We start from the raw sequence: 23,055 nt of genomic DNA on the forward strand, positions 1-23,055 counted from the left end.
AAAACAGCTTTAGTGTTATAGTATGTAGTTTTAATTTTAAATATCTTAGCGTATGTGATATGTATTTTTATAGGCTGATGAATTGATCGTGTCTAAATAAAGATTACAATAAGTTTGTTATCAAGTTTAGCCGACAATGTTTTTTTTGGCGCCGCCAGTTTCCCAAATGTATTTCTTTCATTCGCGTCAACACTCAAACTGTATATTGGTTAGCGTAATCTGCTGAATAACCCATAAACGTTTGAGCACTTTGGGATGCTGATGACGAGGTCTGAGGTGTTTACAAAATGTTGACAGGCGACCCTATGGAACGAAAAGATACAATGCCACATTTTTAGCAGTTACGTTTTTCGGTATTTTGCTTGAAAAGCTAGAGATGAAACATCGAAAAATAAATTAAAGAAAGGAGTAACAAGGTATCAAAATGTTAAACTTCACCCTAAAAAAAGCCTAGTTTATAAGACGGAAGAGGGTTTTCATTTTAAAACCTATATGGAAAATGATTATGAAACCCTCTCTGGCAGGAGAGCTGGTTATGTATCGTATGCTTTATGAGAAGGCTTTAGTCGGGGATATTGATAAAATTATCAAACCTGCGCTCATGTGATAAATTTCGAAAGGATGATTTCGAGTACTTTTAGTACATAATGATTTTAATGAAACCTGCGCAATATTTTTCTTTCGACGAGTGGGTTAAAAAAAGAAAACCAGGATAATGTCGTTTTATACAGGTTGTTCCCTATTTACAACTGGTGAACTGAACTGAAATCCCTAACTATTTTAACCTTATTTTAGATGGTGGTTTAAAACTATGTGTACCTGATTACGAATCATGACTGGCTATATATATATGAAAACTTAAAAATTTGATATATATGATACAGTCCTAAAGATCTACGTATTCAACTTAATATACAGCTTTCAAATTTAAGACAAATTTGAAATAATTTTCATAAGTGTGGTCCTAGTATTTGATGACGGTGACAGTGGAATCAAAGTTTAATTTGCTTATGTCTAATTTCTTTAATATGTGCTTGAATTCTTTATATTTCTGGCTGCCAAATCTTTCCTTTTCAGCAAAACTGGAACATTGGGGCTGAGATCGTTGCGACACCAGAAGAAGTGTTAGGTACATATATATCTTTAACAATATCGTATGTTTTGACACGCTTAGATGAAAACCCAGCTCAATTTTTTGAAACTATTCTGTGGATCTTTGCTTTGCCTCCTCTCCGAATTAGCTTTGACCTAACAGCTTATTTGAATCTATCTTTCTTTGCCTTATTGATTATAATTTGAAACTTACTGTCAGAGGTATTTTTTAGAAATAACCCTGTTTACTGTGACATACTGTGGTACAGTGGGCGGTATAATCTTGTGCTTAGTAATCTTTTTTTCCAGTGTTTTACTCACATCGATTAACCAGCGGAAAAGAACACCGAAGCGGGTTATTGAAGCCCTCCCGCGCAAAACAACGCTATTCCTAAGCCTGCTGACTTTATAAAAATGTTAGTAAAATATCTGAGGTGATGCTAGCCTTACCAAGCTTTTCGGAATTTTCCTCTAAATGTAAAGCTCAAAATGTCAATGTTGGCTTTGAAATCTTTAGGGTTTTCTTTCTGCTTTTTAATTGTTTGTGTTACTTTGTTTGCATGGTGATAGTTTATGGCAAAATCCGTGGAGCAGTGATCAGTTTTCTTCGCCGAAAGTTCCCGTTCCTGGGACGACTGCGAGATTTTTATTTTTCATGCGTCTTCGATATTCATATACATTTGAAATTAATTGAGGGAAAGGTTCATTCAAACGAAGCCTTACGAAACTTCTAGCTGTAGGTATTCTTAAATATCATCCTCAATTGACTCTTCCGCTGGTACTAAAAATGGTTTTTATATTGAGAGGGTATTCTCTAGTTGGGCTTTAAGGTCACAGAAATTGTAATTGAAATAGCTGATGTAACTAAATAGGAAATAGCTAATGTAACTAAATTCCTTGGGGTCTATATTGACAATCATCTCACCTGGAAATACCACATCAGCTATGTATGTAAACAAATCGCTAAATCAATAGGTATTATATTTAGGTATCGCTTTTCCCTATCCTCTGCAACCAAACTCACTTTGTATTACACCTTAGTTTATCCTTATATCGTCTATTGTAACTCCGTCTGGTCGTCCACATACGTATCTAACTTAAATAGAATTTATTATTTGCAAAAGCGAGCTGTGCGGGCTATCACCAACTCAGACTATCGAGGCCACTCTGCCCTTTTATTCTCCAAACTAGGAATTTTAGATATTTTCCAAGTCAATACGTTTGAAATCGCCAAATTTATGTTTTATTTCAAAAATAACTTATTGCCCCCATTGCTTCTCGATCTTTTTGTAAGGAATAGCCAAATTCACAACTATGGTACCAGAACAGCCAGTAATTATCGAACGCAATTGTGCCGTACAAATGTCACGCAGTTTACAATTCTCTACCAAGGTCCTAAAATTTGGAACTCTCTCCCTATTTCAGTCACTCGTTTGTGAAACTTTCTCAGCTTTAAAACGAAATTGCAAGATTTTTTTACTTAAATAATCACTGAATTGGCCAAGCCGCGCATTCGCAGCACTTTTTCTTAATTTACTTGATTTATTATTGTAAGAGAGGTGGCTCTCCCATAAGCCTGGTGGCTTCTTGGGTGTCCTCGCCTTCTAACTGTTATCGCTGTAATTAACTATTTTTTAATTGTTGAAACGAGGCAAATAAAGATGATGATGATAGAATTGGGGGTGAATTAATCATTCCACTTGCATTTTGGCTCTAGTAACCAGTAGCTTAAAAATTGTCCCAAGAATCACAAGGTGATGACTAAGTGAACCTGGCAGACCATGAAATTAGTCAGTATTGGCTCTTTAAAACATGGTGTGTGAAGATGCGTCGATTTCTATCACAACAGTTTTCGGGTGATGAGTGATGAATGAATGCTCTGTTCAAGTGATTGTCTGCCTGAGAAACCATAGAGTAAAAGCGGGAGCTGCAAGCAAAAGCATTGCCTAATCTCCAAACTGAACCACTTCCAGAAAGCGAATTTGACCCAAGTTGTTGCTTAAGTTACATTGTGAGTTTTTGATATTGTGTTCGAGAATTCGTTGCTATGAGCAACAAAACAGATGAACTATAAAACACCACAAAGCCTTAATAATACATCGGTGGTAACAACCTGAAACTACATCCATATCGATAATGATGAAGTAACACAAAAGAGATTGAAAAAAAAAGGCACGAGGTATCATTTTGGCTTCTGAAAGCCTTCTATATTAAAGCTCAACTAGAAAACATTGCGACTATAGAAACTATTTTCGTTTGTAACCCTGATTTTTCGCGCATCAAAGCTTGTCCATTTACATTATAGCCATTGTGATTCAAAATAATCGTGTCGTGCATGAAAGTTCGTTCTAGTTTTTCCGCTATTTTAGGTCAGAAGTACCACTCCCGCAAACTACTTGTGTGGGATACTTTGAGCTAATGACTTCCCCATGGGAACCAAACAATTTGTTAATTTTAAAAATACTCTACATCTTTGCCGTGATTACACAAAGATAGAACGTGAAAGTCGCAAGACCTCTGACAATAGAGTACAAAGAGTTAGTGTCATTCCTGTAGCAACGGGTATGATATCCGGGTTACCATAACCTATACACTGAGTTAAAGATTCTTGCGTACCAAAAACAATCTGCGTCCTCTATCAACTTTTAGTCTCTTCCAATCGCTTTATTTCATGTTATGTCATATTTTTGATAACGCCCTGAATTAGTGGGAATAAATACAATTTCTTTTGAAGCCAATGCACAATGTCTTTTTTTTCTTGTGACCTCTAGCACACTTTCTCCCATCAACAATAAGGACCTAAAGAAACCACGACGGCGACGGCAACGAGGACGTGGAAAAACAAGAGATCTAATTGGCAGAACAATAGCTCAGCACGTGCGTTTTGAAACTTTGTACATTTCTTAGCCGTCCTACGCAAAACAACAACGTGAAATCGCCAAAATTTGCATCGTCTGCGAACCGAAACTGCGACGGCAAATTATTTTAATTTCCATTTGGAACTCAACGGCTACTTTATACGTCATACTGAGGTTGAGCTGTAGCGCTGTATGAGACAGTAAGCTCCTGCAGCCATTTTTGAAATTCTACTAAGAGTAGAAATTCTTTTTTAATCGAAATCTTCCTTGGCGTCGCCGTCGTGGTTTCTTAAGGTCCCTAATGAGAAGCACGTTGCATACAAAACTATGTTCAGCCATATTTGGTTCATTGCATAACTTGTCTTTCCTAGGTAACAAATAGCCAGAAAAGAAGGACTCAGACCACGTTAGTGGTCTATTTCAGGCCAATGTTGAGGTAACTTCTGGGAAATTCAATTTCTAACGCTTATGAACCAAGAAAACTTTTCTTGCTAAAAATCAAGTTACTACAAATTCAGAGCTACATGAAAAAAAAAACAAACAAACAAACAAAAAGACGTGCGCATCATTTGGCCGAAACGAAAAAGAATTCTAGGAAAATTGAGCGCGCAGAATTTGGTGAAGAAACCCCTGTTCTATAACAGCAATAACAGATTAATGAGAACAGCTTCTAAGTTTATTTCAACCGAACATTACATAAATTTCTTAAATATGAGCATCGTTATCAGATCAGCAAATTAATTACTCGGAAGATTTACTTTTATAGTACGGGGCTTTTGTGCGGCTTTTCTAATATTACTTTTCGTGAAAATCATCTCGATGAAAAACTCGGTATGACTTTCCGGCCGAGGTAGCTTGTAGATCACTTGTAGGAAACTTGACCACATTAGTATTTGCGAAGGCAACTGCTATATATGGTAATGAGATATGGGTCAGAACAACACTTGTGGGTCTTCGGGTTGTAAAGACGCAGACCACTCTTGGGAAGGGACTGCTCCTGCAGCTCATTTCGTTGGCGTCATTTTCTCATTCTCTTTTTTGAAGGTACTTAACCTTGTTGACTATGTAGCAATCGTTGGCAAAATTGTTTACCGAAATAGCCCAATTGTGTTATTCACAGCAAGCTCCAGCGATGGAACTGATAGACAAATACGTTACACATTTTTTACTTTCTATGACTACTGTCTATTTTTAAATCCTCAGTGCACCATTTCGGCCTTCTTCAGAAAAAAAGAGAAGAAAGTTTGGAACATTTTAATGTAGCAACAGCCAAGGAAATTTAGTTCATCTTGTTTGTCCGTTTTCTTGCAGACTTTCTGTGTCTCTCTTTCTAAAAATGGTGTGAGAAAGCTATTCGGATATTAAAAAAAAAAAAAAACACAACTCTTGTAAGTGGATAAAACGTGTGCTGACCACAAGGAAATTGATATCTGACTTCACTCGGGAAAGGTATCAATATATCTTACGCAGTAAATATCAGTAAGAGGCTGTAATGTTAACGATACGAATTTTGAATTCAAATTTTTCCACTCGAGTATATCTGTCGTTGTTGGCCCTGATGTGGTGATCAAGGAGAAGACAGTGGAAATCAAAGCACATTCAACTGTAATACTCAATATTCCAAATTCTAAACTGTCTTACTTTGGAAGGCTTGAACTCTATTACATCGAACTAATGAAAAGGTCGGTTAAAGGGAGAGCAAATTGAAGGAAGTTGTTTTGCTTTAATGGAACGTAATTTGTTAGGAATAGTTTTGAGACAGTTGGATAGCAACGGGACACTTTTTCAACTTGAAATTGTGGTTAAATATAAACGTTTTGTGGGTTTTAATTGCTGCGGAACATGTCTTTGATCCCCTAAGATAAGTTCGAAATATAATAGATCCACGAAGCGTGTCTGATGTAACCTCTGTCTTTTCTAATCGACTTGTGGTAAATTTTGACAATTATTAGCTTCCTTCCTTCTCAATTTTTCGTTATTTGAACAGTAAATAAATAGCAAAAATTAGCTCCTAACGGACATTGTTTTGTTCAAATCGAATGTAATTTGTCAGGATAGGTTTTGAGACAGTTGGATAGCAACAGAACGCTTTTTCAACTGGAAATTGCGGTAAATTATAAAACGTTTTGTGGGTTTTAATCACCGCGGAACATGTCTTTGATCCCCGAAGATAAGTTCAATATACAGATCGACAAAGCGTGTCTGATGTAACCTTTGTCTTTTCTAATCGACTTGGGGTAAATGTTGACAATTTATAGCTTCCTTCCTTCTAAATGTTTCGTTACTTGAACAATAAATAGCAAAAATGAGTTCCCATGTCGACCCACGTCAATTTGGACGTTATCGACACTCTACAGTGCACGCACAAATTTATTTAATGCAAGCTATACACGAAGCTATTGATTCAGGTAACTGCTCTGTTTGGATATTTTTTGCCGATTTTACTAAAGGTTTCGATATCATAGACCATTCAATATTATTAGATTAACTCAGATCGTTCAACATCGATCAAACTCTGTTTTTTTGGATTCGTTCCTTTCTTACCAACCGGACACAGGCTGTACGCGTTGGCTCCTTCCTGTCACCATGGAAGCAAGTCAATGGTGGCGTCCCACAGGAAACAAAACTCGGATTAACGCTCTTTACTGTTATGATAAACAAGCTACTCAGTAATTGGCATATGCGCACGAAGTATGTTGATGACACTAATGCATTTGAGATCATTCCAAGGAACTCCGTTAGTATGCTAGATGTAGTTGTCAGAGAAATCCATGATTATTGCATAGAACAGAGGATGAAATTAAATCCCAAAAAATGTAAAGAAATGTACGTAAATTTCATGAAGAATTCGATTACTGCAATGCGACCTATAACTGTTGGGTAAGAACTTATAAGCTTTTAGGAGTTATAATTAGGGATGACCTTAAATGGAACACTCACGTTGAATATGTGACTGCCAAGGCAGCTAAGAAATACGCTCTAAGGTTGTTGAAACGCGCAGGAGTTATGCTAAAAGACATGCTTAAGGTATACACTTGTAATATCAGATCGGTCCTAGAGTATGCCTACTACAATTATTCGAATTCTTAAGACTTATTATTGTAAATAGACTTTATTATTGGTATCTAGTAAGATTCTTTTTAATATCCTTTTAAAATTACACTGTTTTGTTCAGTTTTTTTAACTGCCAGAAGTGTTAATAAACTATCATCATCATCATCATTGCAGTCATAAGGAATCTCCTGAATTGGATCCCGCGAAACATTAAAAATCGTTTATCCAAATATGACTCACGCAAAAATTTTAAGCTACACGGCAGGCAGAAGCTCAGTTGTAATGCACCATTACATGATCTTCGACAGCCTGTTGCCTAACTGAAGCCCAGCTGTTAGGATTTGGGACAGCAGTAGTTGAATTAACACGAGTCAGTTGAGTAGTGTTTGCAAAAGTTTGTTATCAAGTTTAGCCGATAATGTCTTATTTTTGGCACCGTCAGTTTCTTAAATGTATTTCTTTCAATCGTGTCAACACTTAAACTGTGCATTGGTTAGCACAATCTGCTGAATCACCCATTAAACGTTTTAACACTTTGGGATGGTGATGACGAGATCTGAAGTGACCGGCGACACTATGGAACGAAAAGATACAATGCCACATTTATTACAGTTACATTTTTCAGTGTTTCGTTAGAAAAGCTAGAGATGAAACATCGAAAAAGAAATTAAAGAAAGCAGTGAAAAGTGTGACAAAGAGAAAAAAGTATTGGCTTTTCCTTAAAAAACGATGTATCAAAATGTTGTACTTGACTCTGAATAGAGCCAAGTTCAGTAAACGGAAGAGGGTTTCAATTTTAAAACCTAGATGGAAAATTATTAGGAACTCATGAAGCCCTCTCCAGCAGGAAAGCTGGTTATGTATCAGGTCCTTTATGAAAAGGGTTTAGTCGGAAATATTGATAAAATTATCAAACCTGTGCTCTTGTGATAAATTTCTAAAGGAGAGGATGATCTCGAGTACTTATCAAAAACTTGACATCACGGTTTTAATTAAACTTGCGCAATATTTTTCTTTTGACGAATGGGTTTTAAAAGAAAACCATGATAATGTCGTTTTGAATAGGTTGTTCCCTATTTACAACTGATGAGTTGAACTGAAGTCCTTATTTTAACTTTATTTTAAATGGCGGAGTCCGTCCATTTAAAATGATTATGTTCGTTAAAAACTGTGTGTACCTGATTACGAATGCACTGGCTATGAAAACTTAAAATATGATATATATGATACAGTCCTAACGATCTACGTATTCAACTTGATTTTCAGCTTTCAAATTTAAGACAAATTTGCTAACAAAGTTCACAAGGGTTGTCCTTGTATTTGATGACGGTGACAGTAGAATCAAAGTTTAATTTACTTACTTCTATTTTCCTCTATATGTGCTTGAATTCTTTCACATCTCTGGCTGCCGATTCCTCCTTCCTTTGCAGCTAAAGTAGATGAAATCCGAAATATTGGCGCCAAGGTCGTTGAGACATCAGAACAAGTGTGTGAGGTATATATATATATATATATATATATATATATTTAACTTTAACAATATCGTATTTCTTGACATGCTTAAATCAAACCCCAGCTCATTTTTTAAAACTGAACTGTGAATCTTTGCTTTGTTGTCTGTCGTGGTCTGTGTGCTTTTTGTAAAACTATTTACGGATTTCATTGCGGAGCCGTTTTTCCACTTTTTCTGTGTCGTTTCGTTCCCTTCCTTGCACGGCCCCCTCTCCGAATTAGCTTTGATCTAACAGCATATTTGAATCTGTCATTCTTTGCCTTAGTGATTATAATTTGAAACTACTGTCAGAGATAACTTTTTGGAAATAACCCTGTTTACTGTGACATGCCTTGGTACAGTGAGCGGTATAATCTCCTGCTTTGCTATTACTTTTTCCAGTGTTATCCTCCCGTCAATTAACAAAACGAAAGAAAAAACAGTGAACATATCTGCTAAAGCGCTTTGTTGGAATCCCCCACGCAAAAAAAAAAAAACGCTGCTCCTAAGCCTACTGACTAAAACAATGTTGTTAAACATCTGTGGTGGTGCTAGTCTTACCAGGGGCAGACCTCGTCCTTTTTCCGGACGTTAAGCTTTTCCGAACTGTTTTTCATCATAAATCTCAAAATTTCAATGTTTTCCCTTGAATTCTTTAAGATTTTCTTTCTGCTTTCCAATTGTCTGTGTTACTTTGTTTGTATGGTGATAGTTTCTGTTGATTGAAATCTTGGAGACAGTGATCAGTTTTCTTCACTGAAAGGTCCCGTTCCAGGTACGACTGCGAGAGTGTCCTTTTCATACGCCTTCGATATTCATACATATTTGAAATTAATTGAGAAGTGAAACGTACCTTCAAACGAAACCTTACGAAACTTCTAGATGCCGCGATACTGAAATATTATCGTCAATTGACTCATCGCCGGTTTTAAAAGAAGGTTTTAATATTGAGAGGGTATTCTTTAGTTAGGCTTACCAAAATCGTAGTTATTTGTGAATTAATCATCTCACTTGCATTGTGGTTGAGCTTCATGTAACCAGTGGCTTACAAATTTTACCAGGAATCGTAACGTGATAAGGAAGTGAACCTGACGGACCACGAAATCAAACAGTATCGGCTCTTTAAAAACATGGTGTGTTTGTGTGAAGACGGGTTGATTTCGACCACAACCGTTTTATTGAGAAGAAACGAAAATTGTCTCTTTTTCGGATGATGAATGATAGATGGATTCTTCTTTTTAACTGGTTGTTAGCTTAGGAAACCGGAAAGCAAAAGTAGGAGCTGGAAGGAAAAAGTATTGTCTAACATCCAAACTGAACCGCTCCCAGAAATTGAATTTGACTCCCCTAAAGCCCTCGTTCATGCGGTTGTTACCTCGCGCGTAGATTATTGTAATAGTCTTTTGTATGGCTTACCAGCTTCTCACCTGAATAAGATTCAGCGCGTTCTAAATGCCGCAGCAAGACTAGTTTGTTGCGCGCCACGCTACTGTCGCATAACGCCGTTGGTATACGAGCTACACTGGCTACCGGTTAGGCAACGCATTAGTTTTAAGATTCTGCTATTTTTTTTAAGGTCATCTATGGAACTGCGCCAACGTATTTAAGAAAACTTGTGTCAATTAAAAGACCAGGAATTTATAAATTAAGATCCTCCTTGGATGGTTTGTTGCTTGCAACGCCAACTTATAGAAGTAGGGTTACAGTAGGAGACAGATCATTCCAGGTCGCAACTCCGGCACTTTGGAATGCATTACCGCGTGAGATTCGTTCTATTACAGATCTAGGGATTTTTAAGTGCCACCTGAAAATGAACCTCTTTAAGGAAGCTATTTATCAATTTTTATTAAAATTTTATCATGATAGTTGCTAGTATCTTAACGTATGTTGTATGCTTTAATTTTATCATAGTATATTTTTAATAACTATTATTGAGATGTAATGCGCGCTTTATCATTCCATGGAAAGCGCGCAATATAAGAATTAAATTGTTATTAGTATTATTATTATTATTATTATAAGTTGACGCTCATGTCAGTTGCAACGATAAGTACTTTGCTAGATTGATATTATATTTAATTCACACTTCAGGCGCTGAGACCAATATTTTTGACCGACACTGAGGCTTTGACACTAGAGCTGTACAATGAAGATAGCTCTAAGAAATGAGGGCGACCCTCATAATAGATACTTTCAAAGGAATCTCCTTCACGACAGTATGTGGTTTTAGCAGTGAAAGTGAGAGCATTGTCTCGATGACAATTTTAGTTTGCAGTGTCTGGTAATTCTTTTACAGCTTTATATTGCATTTTTGATATTGTGTTCGAGAATTCGTCGTTATGAACAATAAAACAAACGAACTATAAAACATTATGAAGCTGTAACAATACATCGGTGGTAACAACCTGAAATTACGTCCATATAATTAACAAATGGTAAACACCACAGCGTACACTATTGAGTTATGGATGCACGTGGGAGGTTGCTAAGCACGAAAGAAGCGTAAGAGTCGCTCGAGGCGATAGCCGAGAGCGACTCTAGCTTCTTGAGTGCTTAGCAAACCTCCCAAGTGCATCCATAACTCAATAGTGTACGGTGTGGTGTTTACCATTTGTTTTATAACATAACATTGATACATTGTAGCTAAAGAGTTCCCTTTTATTTAACAAATCTTACGTGACCAGAAAAAACAAGCGCGCGCGGAAAATAGTCTTTGCATTTGCTCACGTCAGCAGCGTACACCCATGGGCAAATGGGGGACGCTAAATTGACCAATCAGAGCGCGCGCTTTACTTTGGTTATGTTATAAATAATGATGGAGCAACACAAAAGAGATTAAAAAAAGGCATGAGGTATCGATCAGTTTGGATTCTGAAGGCCTTCTATATTATAACTCAGCTAGAAAACATCTAGACTATGGAGACTACTTTCGTTTGTAATCGTGATTTTTCGCACATCAAAGCTTGTTGTCACTTGTTCCACTTACATTATGGCCGTTGTGGTTCAAAATAATCCCGATTGGCCACAACATCGAAATATTTCATGTAATGCCAAGCAATTTGACGTTCAGCTAGAGCGTCTGATGTTCTGCAAAGCCATTCGACGTAATGCTACACCATTTTTGTGTGCGCTATACCATTTGACATTACGCTGAGCCATTTCACGCAACGCTAAACTTTGTATGTACGCTGTACCATTCGCCATTACGCTGAGCCATTTCACGCAGCGCTACACCATTTGTGTGTACGCTGTACCATTGTACCATTTGACATTACGATGAGCCATATCACGGCACGCTACACTTTGTATGTACGCTGTACCATTCGCCATTACGCTGAGCCATTTTACGCAGCGCTACACCATTTGTGTGTACGCTGTACCATTCGACATTACGCTTAGCCATTTCACGCAACGCTACACTTTGTATGTATGCTGTACCATTCTACATTACGCTGAGCCATTTCATGCAACGCTACATCATTTGAGTGTACGCTGTACCATTGTACCATTTGACATTACGCTGAGCCATTTAACGCAACGCTACACTGTTTGTACGTACGCCGTACTATTCGCCATCACGCCGAGCTATTTTACGCAACGCTATACCATTTGTGTGTACGCTGTACCATTCGACATTACGCTGAACCTTTACACGCAAAGTTACACTGTTTGTATGTACGCTGTATCATTCGACATTACTCTGAGCCATTTGACAGAACGCTACACCGTTTGTGTACTGTATTGCAAATGAGTGCAAGGCTATTCGCAATTTAGATAATTTCATGTTCCAACTCAACATGGGCAACTAGACCGTTTATCATTTGGCTAAACTATTTATGTTTAGGGTGTTCTGTTTCATGAAGGAAAACTAAACTGTCTATAATTTGCTGGGGGGCATGACGTCATCGAATGTGAAGACTGGCGCGAAACCATCATAGTCGCTATGTTTAGGAGTCTTCACTTTGCCTTGCTGTAAAGCAGAGGCAATTCGGTAAGTTTCTCCTCTTTATTTTTCCCTGCCGATATTGCATTTATTCGCTGTCGTTCATGGAAGTGTTAATTGAAATAGCAACGAGACTGGATTCTACCATGGTTTGCCACCCTCCCGGTTTACCACATGCAGTTTGCACGCATTGGTGAGCCTCAATGTTTATAGAATTAAGTAGTGTTATGACGGACATTAAATGTCAATTGTCGAGCTCTCTTTTTCTTTTCTGACCCGCGCTTACTTTTCACTGAGAGTTTAACTGCAAAGGTTCTTTGAACATTGCAAGAGTACCTTAGAAGTTGGATTTTGTGTGTGTCTTGGAAGCCATGGTAAGAAAACTGATATCCTTGAGCTGTTTTGAAAATTTTCAATAAAACATAGAGTGTTTGCCAAAGCAACCTTTTTTCCGAGTCAAGTGGTTTTGAGCACATACAAACCTTCCTTGATGAGGTAGGTCTGCATTAAAATTAGCAAGAAACCGCTCAGACATAAAAGAGGGTAGTAAGGAAAGGGGGGGAACGGTCCTTTCTCGATTCACGAAAAATAAAATCGGCTTAACAACGGATACTGAAAATATTTGAGATATACCACAGGGCGCCCAGACAAGCGACGAGTCTGGTTGTTTATTCGAAATATAAAGGAATGTATGGGAGAATATTGAAGATTCTTAGTATCGTAAACTTATATCATGAAATGTCTGAGTTAAGGCTCAAAAAAATAAATGTAAACCTACCTCATTTGCTGTGTATTGTCGTTTCTGTGGCTCTAAATGGCGAATTTGAGCGATTTGGTGGGTTTTGCGTCGACTGTTACAAACGACAATACACAGCAAGTGAGGAAGGTTTACATTTATTTTGAGCTTTAACTCAGACATTTCATAATATAAGTTTACGATAATAAGACTCTTCAATATTCTCCCATACATTCCTTTATATTTCGAATAAACAACCAGACTCGTCGCTTGTTTGGGCTCCCTGTGGATATACTTCCCACCTTCGCGGGTTTTGTTCGGGAAAAAAATTCGTACGCGCGCTACTTTCACTAAAATCCTAGCAAACTATATGTCAGGAGAAATTTTATTAATTGCAGATTACGATAAAAATATAATTTAAGCGACTTTTCTTTTAAGGAAGTGTCAAGAGCTTGTAAGGCGTGAAATGACCGAATGTTCTTCTAATGAATTCATCGGATATCGGATACTACAGCACGAGCAAAAATAGCTGCACAGTCTCATTCACAAGGCATCAATCAACAAAAGTGTATCAGGCTTTTTCGATATTCTGATTGGTTGCGCAGATATCGGCATCTAAATTTGGATTAGCTAAAACCTGATATGCGAGTCGTGTTGCGTAAATGGACACCACGGGACAAATATTTTAAATATCAGAATTTCGCGACACACTTTTTGGAACAACAACGAACAAACGCAATATCGGCAGGGGAAAAAAAAGAGGAGAAACTTACCAAATTGCCCCTGCTTTACAGCAAGGCGCAGTGAAGACTCTTCAACATAACAAATACTCTTTCACATTCGATGACGTCATGCCCCCCCAGCAGATCGCCAGTCCATTTCACAGTTTTATGTTTCAACTCGATATGGGCAACTAGATCGTTTATCATTTGGCTGGACTATTTATGTTTAGGGTGTTCTGTTTCATGAAGGAAAACTAGACAGTATAATTTGGCCATGCCATTTCTTTATTAACTATGCTATCCTGCAGCTGATCCTTAAACCATCTACTGATCTATTTGACATCCTTGTATTTTTGGTGGTGACGGCTGCCCATACCTCAGCAACGGGCATCATAACTAGGTCACCATAATATACAGAGTTTAAGATTCTTGCGCACCAGAAAACATCCTGATTCTTAGAACTATCCACTTGTACTTCCGATCTTTCATGTTCTGTTCTGAACAGGTTTGGTGGGGTATGAATTAACATAATTCCTTTGAAGCCTTTTAGGAAACCATCGGTTTTGGGAAATATTGTCGTTAAGAATCCTTTGCTCTACACGAGAAGTTTGACATTTCGGTAATGCATAATTAACAAATGGTAAACACCATAGCGTAAACTATGGGGGACGCTAACTTGACCAATCAGAGCGCGCGCTTTACTTTGGTAATGCATGATGTTTTTTTCCTGTGACCATTAGCACACTGTCTCCGTGCAACAATGAAAACTACGGTGCATACAAAACTATTTTCTGTCGTACTTAGTCCATTGCATAACTTGTCTTTGCTAGCTGACAAAGAGCCAGACGAGAAGGACTCGGACCACGTTAGTGGTCCGTATTTCAGGCCAATGTTGAGGAAATCTCTGGGCAATTTAATTTCTAACGCTTATGAACCAAGGAAAGCTAAAACCTAAAGTAACTACAAATTCAGAGCTGCATGAAGAAACTGAAAAGACGTGAGTATCATCTGGCCGAGACGAAAGAAGGATTCAAGGGAAATTGAGCGCGCACAATTTGACAAGGAAACCCCAATGTTCTTTAACAGCATGCACTAACACATTAATCAGAACAACTTCTAAGTTTATTCCAACCGAACATTACACAAATTTCTTAAACATTAGCATCCTTATCAGATTAGCAAATTAATTACTCGGAAGATTTACTTATAAGAGTACGGCTTTTCTTTTATTATTACTTTTCGTGCACGTTCTTTCGAGGAAAAACTCGGTTCAACTTTCCGGCCAAGGTAGATTGTGGATCACTGATAGGAAACTAGACACGTTAGTACTTGCGAGGGCAACTGCTGTAGATGCTAACGCGATATCGGCCAGAACAGCATTTTTGGGTCTTCGGGTAGTAGGGACGCGAACCACACAACCGAGGGCAGGTTGCTTTTCTGGGGATGACTCTACGTGATTTTCCGAGGATGCAGCATTTCTGGGTCACTGAGTTGTAGCGACGCGAACCACACAACCGAGGGCAGGGTAAACGTTTGCTGACGACGTATTTGCCAGAGCAGCATTTATGAGTCCATGGGTTGTAGGGCCTCCAGCCACATCTTGGTGGGCATCTGAATTTCTTTGAGACCACTCTGCCAAAACAGCATTTGAGGGTTACGGGGTTGTAGGGACGCGAACCACACAACCGAGGGCAAGTTGCTTTTCTGGGGATGACTCTACGTGATTTTCCGAGGATGCAGCATTTCTGGGTCACTGAGTTGTAGCGACGCGAACCACACAACCGAGGGCAGGGTAAACGTTTGCTGACGACGTATTTGCCAGAGCAGCATTTATGAGTCCATGGGTTGTAGGGCCTCCAGCCACATCTTGGTGGGCATCTGAATTTCTTTGAGACCACTCTGCCAAAACAGCATTTGAGGGTTACGGGGTTGTAGGGACGCGAACCACACAACCGAGGGCAAGTTGCTTTTCTGGGGATGACTCTACGTGATTTTCCGAGGATGCAGCATTTCTGGGTCACTGGGTTGTAGCGACGCGAACCACACACTCGAGGGCAGGGTAAACGTTTGCTGACGACGTATTTGCCAGAGCAGCATTTATGAGTCCATGGGTTGTAGGGCCTCCAGCCACATCTTGGTGGGCATCTGAATTTCTTTGAGACCACTCTGCCAGAACAGCATTTGTGGGTTACTGGGTTGTAGGGACGCGAACCACACAACGGTGGGCAGGGTAAACGTTTGTTGACGACGTATTTGCCAGAGCAGCATTTATGAGTCCATGGGTTGTAGGGTCTCCAGCCACATTTTGGTGGGCATCTGTATCTCTTTGGTACCCTTCTGCCATAACAACATTTTTTTGTCAAACTGATGAAAAATTTACCGCAACGTCTTCCTCGGACCACACGTTCCTCTGGCGTGTCTAAGGAATCCTCCTCTGGGTCTGGGTCTAAAGAAACCAAGAAGGAACGGAAAGTTTGTTATGACTGACAGTCATTTCTCAAGGAGGAATAAGTCATTGATGTGATCCAGGGTTAGTGAAGATACCTAGAAAATTGTGTATTTAGTCTTTCATTTTTACCTAGTAAGATAGACCTCCGTTAAATTTCCACTCACTAAGTTCTATCTATTGAACAAATGCGTAAGCGGCGCTGACTCAAACATGGAATCGAAAACACTTCAACTTCAGTCATTCCCTTCAGTTGTGACGGAGGTTATCTCTACGGAATAATCGTTATTTGACAGGGAATCGGCTCGTTGATCTTCTGTTTTTGCTTCTTGATTAATTTGTTCTGCAATCATTAAGGTTTGAAACTATCCTATTACAGCTGATTGATATATTGATTCACTGCTTACCGCATTCCTACCCTTTTAATGATCACATTAACTCTTGCAAAAAAATTGACAACGTACTCAAGTCGTTCTGCTCAGGAGTGTCGTAATTGTCATCTTCGGTGGCAGTCTCTTCCACTGGAGAATCCTCTTGATATACACCTTCTGCTTCTTCCTCTTTTGCTGCAGAAGAGAATGTCGAACCATGTCTCTTAGAAACGAATGAGTACGTGCATGACCTATGTTTTATTGAAAATATAAACTGTATAATTTTTTCCATGCACTGAGTTCAAAAAAGGGATTTGTCTTTTGCTGGTTATGGTAGCGCATCGAGGTGGGTACGCGGATTTCGTTTTAGGAGGCCTAAGTAGTAGCGTACCAAAGTCATTCTCGTCCATACTATCGGAATTTACATCGTCAGAGTTATCATTTTCTTCTAGGGAATCTTCTTGTTGCTCTTCGTCCAATCCATGGTTATTTTCTACTGAAAGAAAAAAATTGTGCATTTATATTAAGCCACCAGTGCATATTAGAAAAACAAGTATTATTTTCTGACTGAAAGCTGAATTTTTAACTGTCTTTCGACTGATTATGTCTATTATGCTACTGACCGACTTGATGACCTACCCACTATGTAACAGGATAAATGGATTATTGTTAACGAAGAAGTGTAAACTTCCTTTTCAACAATATATTAACATCTCTTTTATTTTCAAAGACCACATTTAGTATGGAATGTTTATTTAATGCGGGGTGTGGTCCGAGCTTAATACAATAATACTGCTGCAACTGTCTTTCAATAGAATGGGTTTTGCTTTGGCAGTTTAGGCATGAATGTTATGTATTGAATGACTAATAATTGACACAAAGAGGAAAACCAGTGACCACCGAAGATATTCTAATTATCATAAAATCGAATTCGTTTAAGTATTTTCTAATAAGATTTTACAATGGCAAAACAGCCCAGATTCCGAAAAGCAAACCTTGAAAGCAAAATTACTTACCTGAGTTATTCCCTTCAGTTGTGTCGGAAGTCATCTCAACGGAATAATCGTTATCTAACAAAAAATCGGCTTCTTGATCTTCTGTTGCTGCTTCTTGATTGATTTGTTCTGCAAATATTAAGGTTTGAAACCATCGTATTACAACTGCAATTGATACATTGATTCATTGCTTACAGCTTTCCTACTCTTCTAATGATCACATTAACTCTTGCAGAAAAGTTGACTACGTACGTAAGTCGTTTTGCTCAAGAGTGTTGTAAGTGTCATCATCAGTAGCAGTGTTTTCTACTGGAGAATCCTCTTGAGATAAGCCTTCTGCCTCTTCCTCATTTTCTGTAGAATGGAATGTTGAACCACATCCCTTAGAAACGAGTGAGTAAGTGCATGATATGTGTTTTATTGTAAATAAAAACTCTATATCTTTTCCATGCATTGAGTTCAACATAAGGGTTTTTCTTTTACTGGTTATGGTAGTGCATCGAGGTGGGGACACAGATTTGTTTTAAGGAGGTCTAAGTAGTAGCGTACCAAAGTCATTCTCGTCCATACTGTCGAAATTTACATCGTCAGAGGTATCATTTTCTTCTAGGGAATCGTCCGATTGCTCCTCGTCCAATTCATGGTTATTTTCTACTGAAAGAAAAAAATGTGTATTTATATTGAGCCACCAGCGCATGTTAGAAAAGGAAGTATTATTGTCTGACTGAAAGCTGAATTTTTAACTGTCTTTAGATTTATTATGTCTAATGCTGTTGACTAACTTGATGAACTACCCACTATGTCACAGTATAAATAGATTATTGTTAAAGAAGAAATGTAAACTTCCTTTTCAACAATATGTTAGCAGTATCTCTTTTATTTTCAAAGGATCACATTTAGTATGGAATGTTTATTTAATGTTGGGTTTGGTTCGAGCTTAAAACACTAATACTTTTGCAATTGTCTTTCAATGGAATGGGTTTTACTTTGGCAATTTAGGCATGAATGTTATGTTTTGAATGACTGATAACTTACACAAAGAGGAAAACCAGTGACCACCAAAGACAGTCCTATCCTGATAAATTTGAACTCATTTAGATGTTTTCAAATAAGATTTTACGATAAGAAACAGCCCAAATTCCTAAAAGCGAACCATGAAATCAAAATTACATACCTGAGCCATTCCCTTCAGTTGTGTCGGAAGTCTTCTCTACGGAATAACCGTCATCTAACAGAGAATCGACTTTTGGATCTTCTCTTGCTACTTCTTGATTGATTTGTTCTGCAAATGTTAAAGTTTGAAACCATCGTATTACAACTGATTAATAAATTGATTCACTGCTAACAGCTTTCGTCAGTACTCTTCTAATGATCACATTAACTCTGGCACAAAAGTTAACTACGTACCCAAGTCGTTCAGCTCAGGAGTGTCGTAAGTATCATCTTCAGTGGCAGTGTCTTCCACTGAAGAATCCTCTTGATATACGCCTTCTGCTTCTTCCTCATTTGCTGCGGAAGAGAATGTTGAACCACGATCCTTAGAAACGAGTGAGTAAGTGCATGATCTGTAGATATTTTTCCGAGCATTGAGTTCAAAATAAGGGTTTTCCTTTTGCTGGTTATGGTAATGCATCGAGGTGGGGACACGAACTTAACTTTAAGTCGAATTTGCCACGCATTTATTTTGAGTTGGTCTTAGTAGGAGGGTACCAAAGTCGTTCTCGTCCATACTTTAGGAATTTACATCCTTAGAGGTGTAATAAAATGAATTTTTCCTACCTGAGTTCTCTATTTGATCAGCAGTGTCTTCTAAAGCTTTGTCAAAATCTTGGGTATCATTTCCTTTCTCTTTAGGAGAAACACTGTTATCTTCTAAGAGGTCGGCTTCGATGATAGTGAAAACCACTAAAAAGACTGCAATCCAACGTAGATGGCGAGTCATCATTTCTTGCTCCGCTTACACTCTGTGGAGTATGCACCTTACCTCACGACTACCACTGCTTTTATACCTTTGTAGCGTAGGAACAGCACGATTTCTTTAGGGCAACGGTTTATTACCTACTTGATGTTTACGTAAATTCATTCATCCAACTCAAACTATTATAAATCAGCAGGAAAATATTTAAAGGACAGGAACAATGTAGTACTTGTATTTGTACATTTAAGTACTTGTACTCCTACGTAATCCAATTTTCACATGAGGCCTCAGTCACGCTGCATCAAGGAAAAAGCTCAACTTAGGAAACACGTAGGAGTACAAGAGTTTCCTAAGTTTAGCTTTTTCCTTGATGCAGCGTGACTGAGGCCTCATGTGAAAATACGGAGGGAAAAGGTTGATGAAAAGCTTAATATCCAGTGGCTTTACTATGAGTTCCAGTGTAGTTCTTGGATATGGTATCGTGTCTGAACGTTCCTTACAGTAAAAGGTTGTCCCTTTCTTGCACGTCAAAACCGGCTTGCTCGTAAATTTTAATGTCCACTTTTTTCCTTGTGAAAACAAAAAGTACAAAAACTGCTTCGTTTATATTTAAGGACTCATCATTCTTTTTTTTGAAGGCACCTAACATTACTGACTATGTAGCAATCGCTGGCGAAATTGTTTGCTGAAATAGGCTAATTGTGTCATCCGCAGCAAACTCCAACGGTGAAACTGACAGACAAAATAAGTTACCCATTTTTGACCCTCTACGACTACTGTCTTTTTTAATTCCTCAGTGCACCATTTCGGCCTTTTTTCAGAAAAAAACATCGGAAGAGAAATTGGAAAGTTTTAATGTAGAAACAGCCAAGGAAGTTTTGTTGATCTTGTTTGTCCGTTTTCTTGCGGACTCTCTGTGTGTCTCTTTCTAAAAATGGTGAGAGGAAGCTATGCCGATATTAAAAAAACACCTTGTTTAATAGGGAAACTTGTGTAAGTGGAAATAGCGTGTGCTGACCACAATGGAATTGATAAGTGACTTCACTCGGGAAAGAGACTGTAGTGTTAACCGTTAACACTACAGTCTCTTTCGTATCGAATACGAATTTTGAATTTCAAATTCTTCAAGTCGAGTCTTTCTGTCGTTGTTGGCCTTGATGAGGTGATCAAGGAGGAGACATTGGAAATCAAAGCACATTACTGTAATATTCAATATTCCAAATTCTTTTCAGTCTTACTTTGAAAGGTTTCAACTCTATTACATTGAACAAGTGGAAAGGTCGGTTAAGGGGAGAACAAATTGAAGGAAATATTTTTGCTTTAGTCGAACGTAAATTTTAAGGAATAGTTTTGAGACAGTTGGATAGCAACAGGAAACTTTTTCAACTTGAAATTGCGGTAATTTATTAAACTTTTTGTGGGTTTTAATTGCTGCGGAACAGGTCTTTGATCTCCCATGATAAGTTCGAAATACAGATCCACAAAGCGTGTCTGATGTAACCTCTGTCTTTTCCAATCAACTTGCGGTAAAGCTTCCTTCCTTCTTAATGTTTCGTTGCTTGAACAAGATATAGCAAAAGTAAATTGCAGTCATAAGGAATCTTATCAATTTGATCCCGCAAAACATTAAAAATCGTTTATCCATAGCTTGTTGCCTAAGTGAAGCCCAGCTGTTAGGATTTGGGACAGCAGAAGTTGAATTATCTCGAGTCAGTCAAGTCAAGTACTGTTTCTAAAAGTTTTTTTATGAAGTTTAGCTGATAATGTTGTTTTTAACCCGCTAGTTTCCTAAATGTATTTCTTTCATTCGTGTCATCACTTAAACTGTGTATTCGTTAGGGCCATCTGCTGAATAACCTATTAAACGTTTGAGCACTTTGGGATGCTGATGATGAGGTTTAAAGTGTTTAACAAATGCTGACACGCGACACTATGGAACGAAAAGATACAATGCCACATTTTTCATAGGTACATTTTACAGTGTTTCGTTAGAAAATCCAGAGATGAAACATCAAAAAATATAACAAAAGAAAGGAGTAAAAAGACTGACAAAGAGGAAAATATATTGGCCTTTCTGTAAAAAACAGTCGCAACATGTTGAACTTGGCTGTAAAAAGAGCCAAGTTAATCTAACAGAAGAGGGTTTTAATTTTAAAACTTATATAGAAAATGATCATGAACCAATGAAGTCCTCTCTAGCAAGAGAGCTGGTCGTGTATTGTGATTTATGATAAGTCTTAACTCGGGGATATTGATGTAATTATGAAAACACTTCAGTTGGGATGCTTATGACGACGTCTGAAGTTTTTAAAAAATGCTGACAGGTGACTCTATGGAACGAAAAGATACAATGCCACATTAAATTTATTACAGTTATATTTTGCAGTATTTCGCTAGAAAACCTGGAGATGAAACATAGAAAAATAAATTAAAGAAAGGAGTAAAAAAACTGACAAAGAGGAGAATATATCGGCTTTTCCATAAAATACAATGTATCCACTTGTTGAACTTGGCTCTAAAAAGATCTAAGTTTATCTAACGGTAGAGGGTTTTAATTTTAAAACCTATATAGAGAATGATCATGAACCCAGGTTTTTATATCGAGAGGGTATTCTCTAGTTAAGCTTTAAGGTCATCAAAATCCTAGTTACTTGTGAATTAATCATCTCACTTGCATTTTGGTTGACCTTGATGTAGCCAGTGGCTTACAGATTTTACCAAGAATCATAACGTGACAAGGAAGTGAACCTGGCGGACCATGAAACAGTATTGGCTCTTCAATAACATGGTAAACAGTAATAAACAATCAATAAACAGTATTGGCTCTTCAATAACATGGTGTGTTTGTTTGAAGACGGGTTGATTTCGATCACAACCGATTTTTCATTCTCCTTTTTGGAGGTACTTTACCTTGTTGACTATGTAGCAATCGTTGGCGACATTGTTCGCAATACGTTTGCAACACGTTACACATTTTTGACTCTCCACGACTTTTTTCTTTTTTAATTCCTCTGTGCATCGACTTTCTTCAGAGAAAAAAGAGAAGAGAAATTGGAACGTTTTAATGTCACAACAGGTAATGAGGTTTTGTTAATCTTGTTTGCCAGTTTTCTGGTGGACTCTGTGTGTCACTTTCTAAGAATGGTGTGAGAAAACAATGCGGGTAGTAAAGTAGGTTGTTTAAGTCTGACTCACTGCGAAAGAAAACACCGGTCGCAGTTTGTTTCGTGTTTGGACGTTCATAAGGAAACTTGTCTGAGTGGAAATAACGTATGCTGGCCACAATGGAATTGATATCTGACTTCACTCGGGAAAAGTATCAGTATTTTACGTTGTAAATATCAGTAAGAGACTGTGGTGTTAATGATAAGAAATTTAAATTTCAAATTCTTGAACTCGAGTATTTCTGTCGCGGGTTGGCCTTAATG

The 23,055-nt window shown here is 38.0% G+C and overlaps 1 protein-coding gene and 1 long non-coding RNA gene across 8 annotated transcripts in view; one reads left to right on the top strand and one right to left on the bottom strand.

Annotated features, from left to right (window-relative positions):
- LOC111337749 (uncharacterized) overlaps positions 1–19,718 on the bottom strand; it is a 50,263-nt gene extending 30,545 nt beyond the window's left edge. The window contains exons 1-8 of one of the 7 annotated variants that reach the window (XM_088742692.1): positions 19,489–19,718; positions 19,117–19,218; positions 18,884–18,991; positions 18,259–18,360; positions 17,962–18,063; positions 17,731–17,838; positions 17,106–17,210; positions 16,808–16,909 (exon numbers count right to left, since the gene is read on the bottom strand). In XM_088742692.1, the coding sequence (XP_088598818.1) occupies positions 16,808–16,909; positions 17,106–17,210; positions 17,731–17,838; positions 17,962–18,063; positions 18,259–18,360; positions 18,884–18,991; positions 19,117–19,218; positions 19,489–19,654 (895 nt within the window). In that variant the 5' untranslated portion in view covers positions 19,655–19,718. Of the gene's footprint in view, positions 1–16,807; positions 16,910–17,105; positions 17,211–17,730; positions 17,839–17,961; positions 18,064–18,258; positions 18,364–18,883; positions 18,992–19,116; positions 19,219–19,488 lie in introns of all 7 variants that reach the window. The other 6 variants (XM_088742693.1, XM_088742691.1, XM_088742695.1 and 3 more) reach the window with 6 other exon arrangements.
- On the top strand, positions 138–2,768 carry LOC148717367 (uncharacterized). The gene is made up of 2 exons (XR_015994762.1): positions 138–1,129; positions 1,663–2,768. It is a non-coding gene; the product is annotated as an uncharacterized LOC148717367 (long non-coding RNA).
- Positions 19,719–23,055: the final 3,337 nt, after the last annotated feature.

This window comes from Stylophora pistillata, chromosome 13, assembly GCF_964205215.1.
Source record: "Stylophora pistillata chromosome 13, jaStyPist1.2, whole genome shotgun sequence".
Lineage (NCBI taxonomy): Eukaryota > Metazoa > Cnidaria > Anthozoa > Scleractinia > Pocilloporidae > Stylophora > Stylophora pistillata.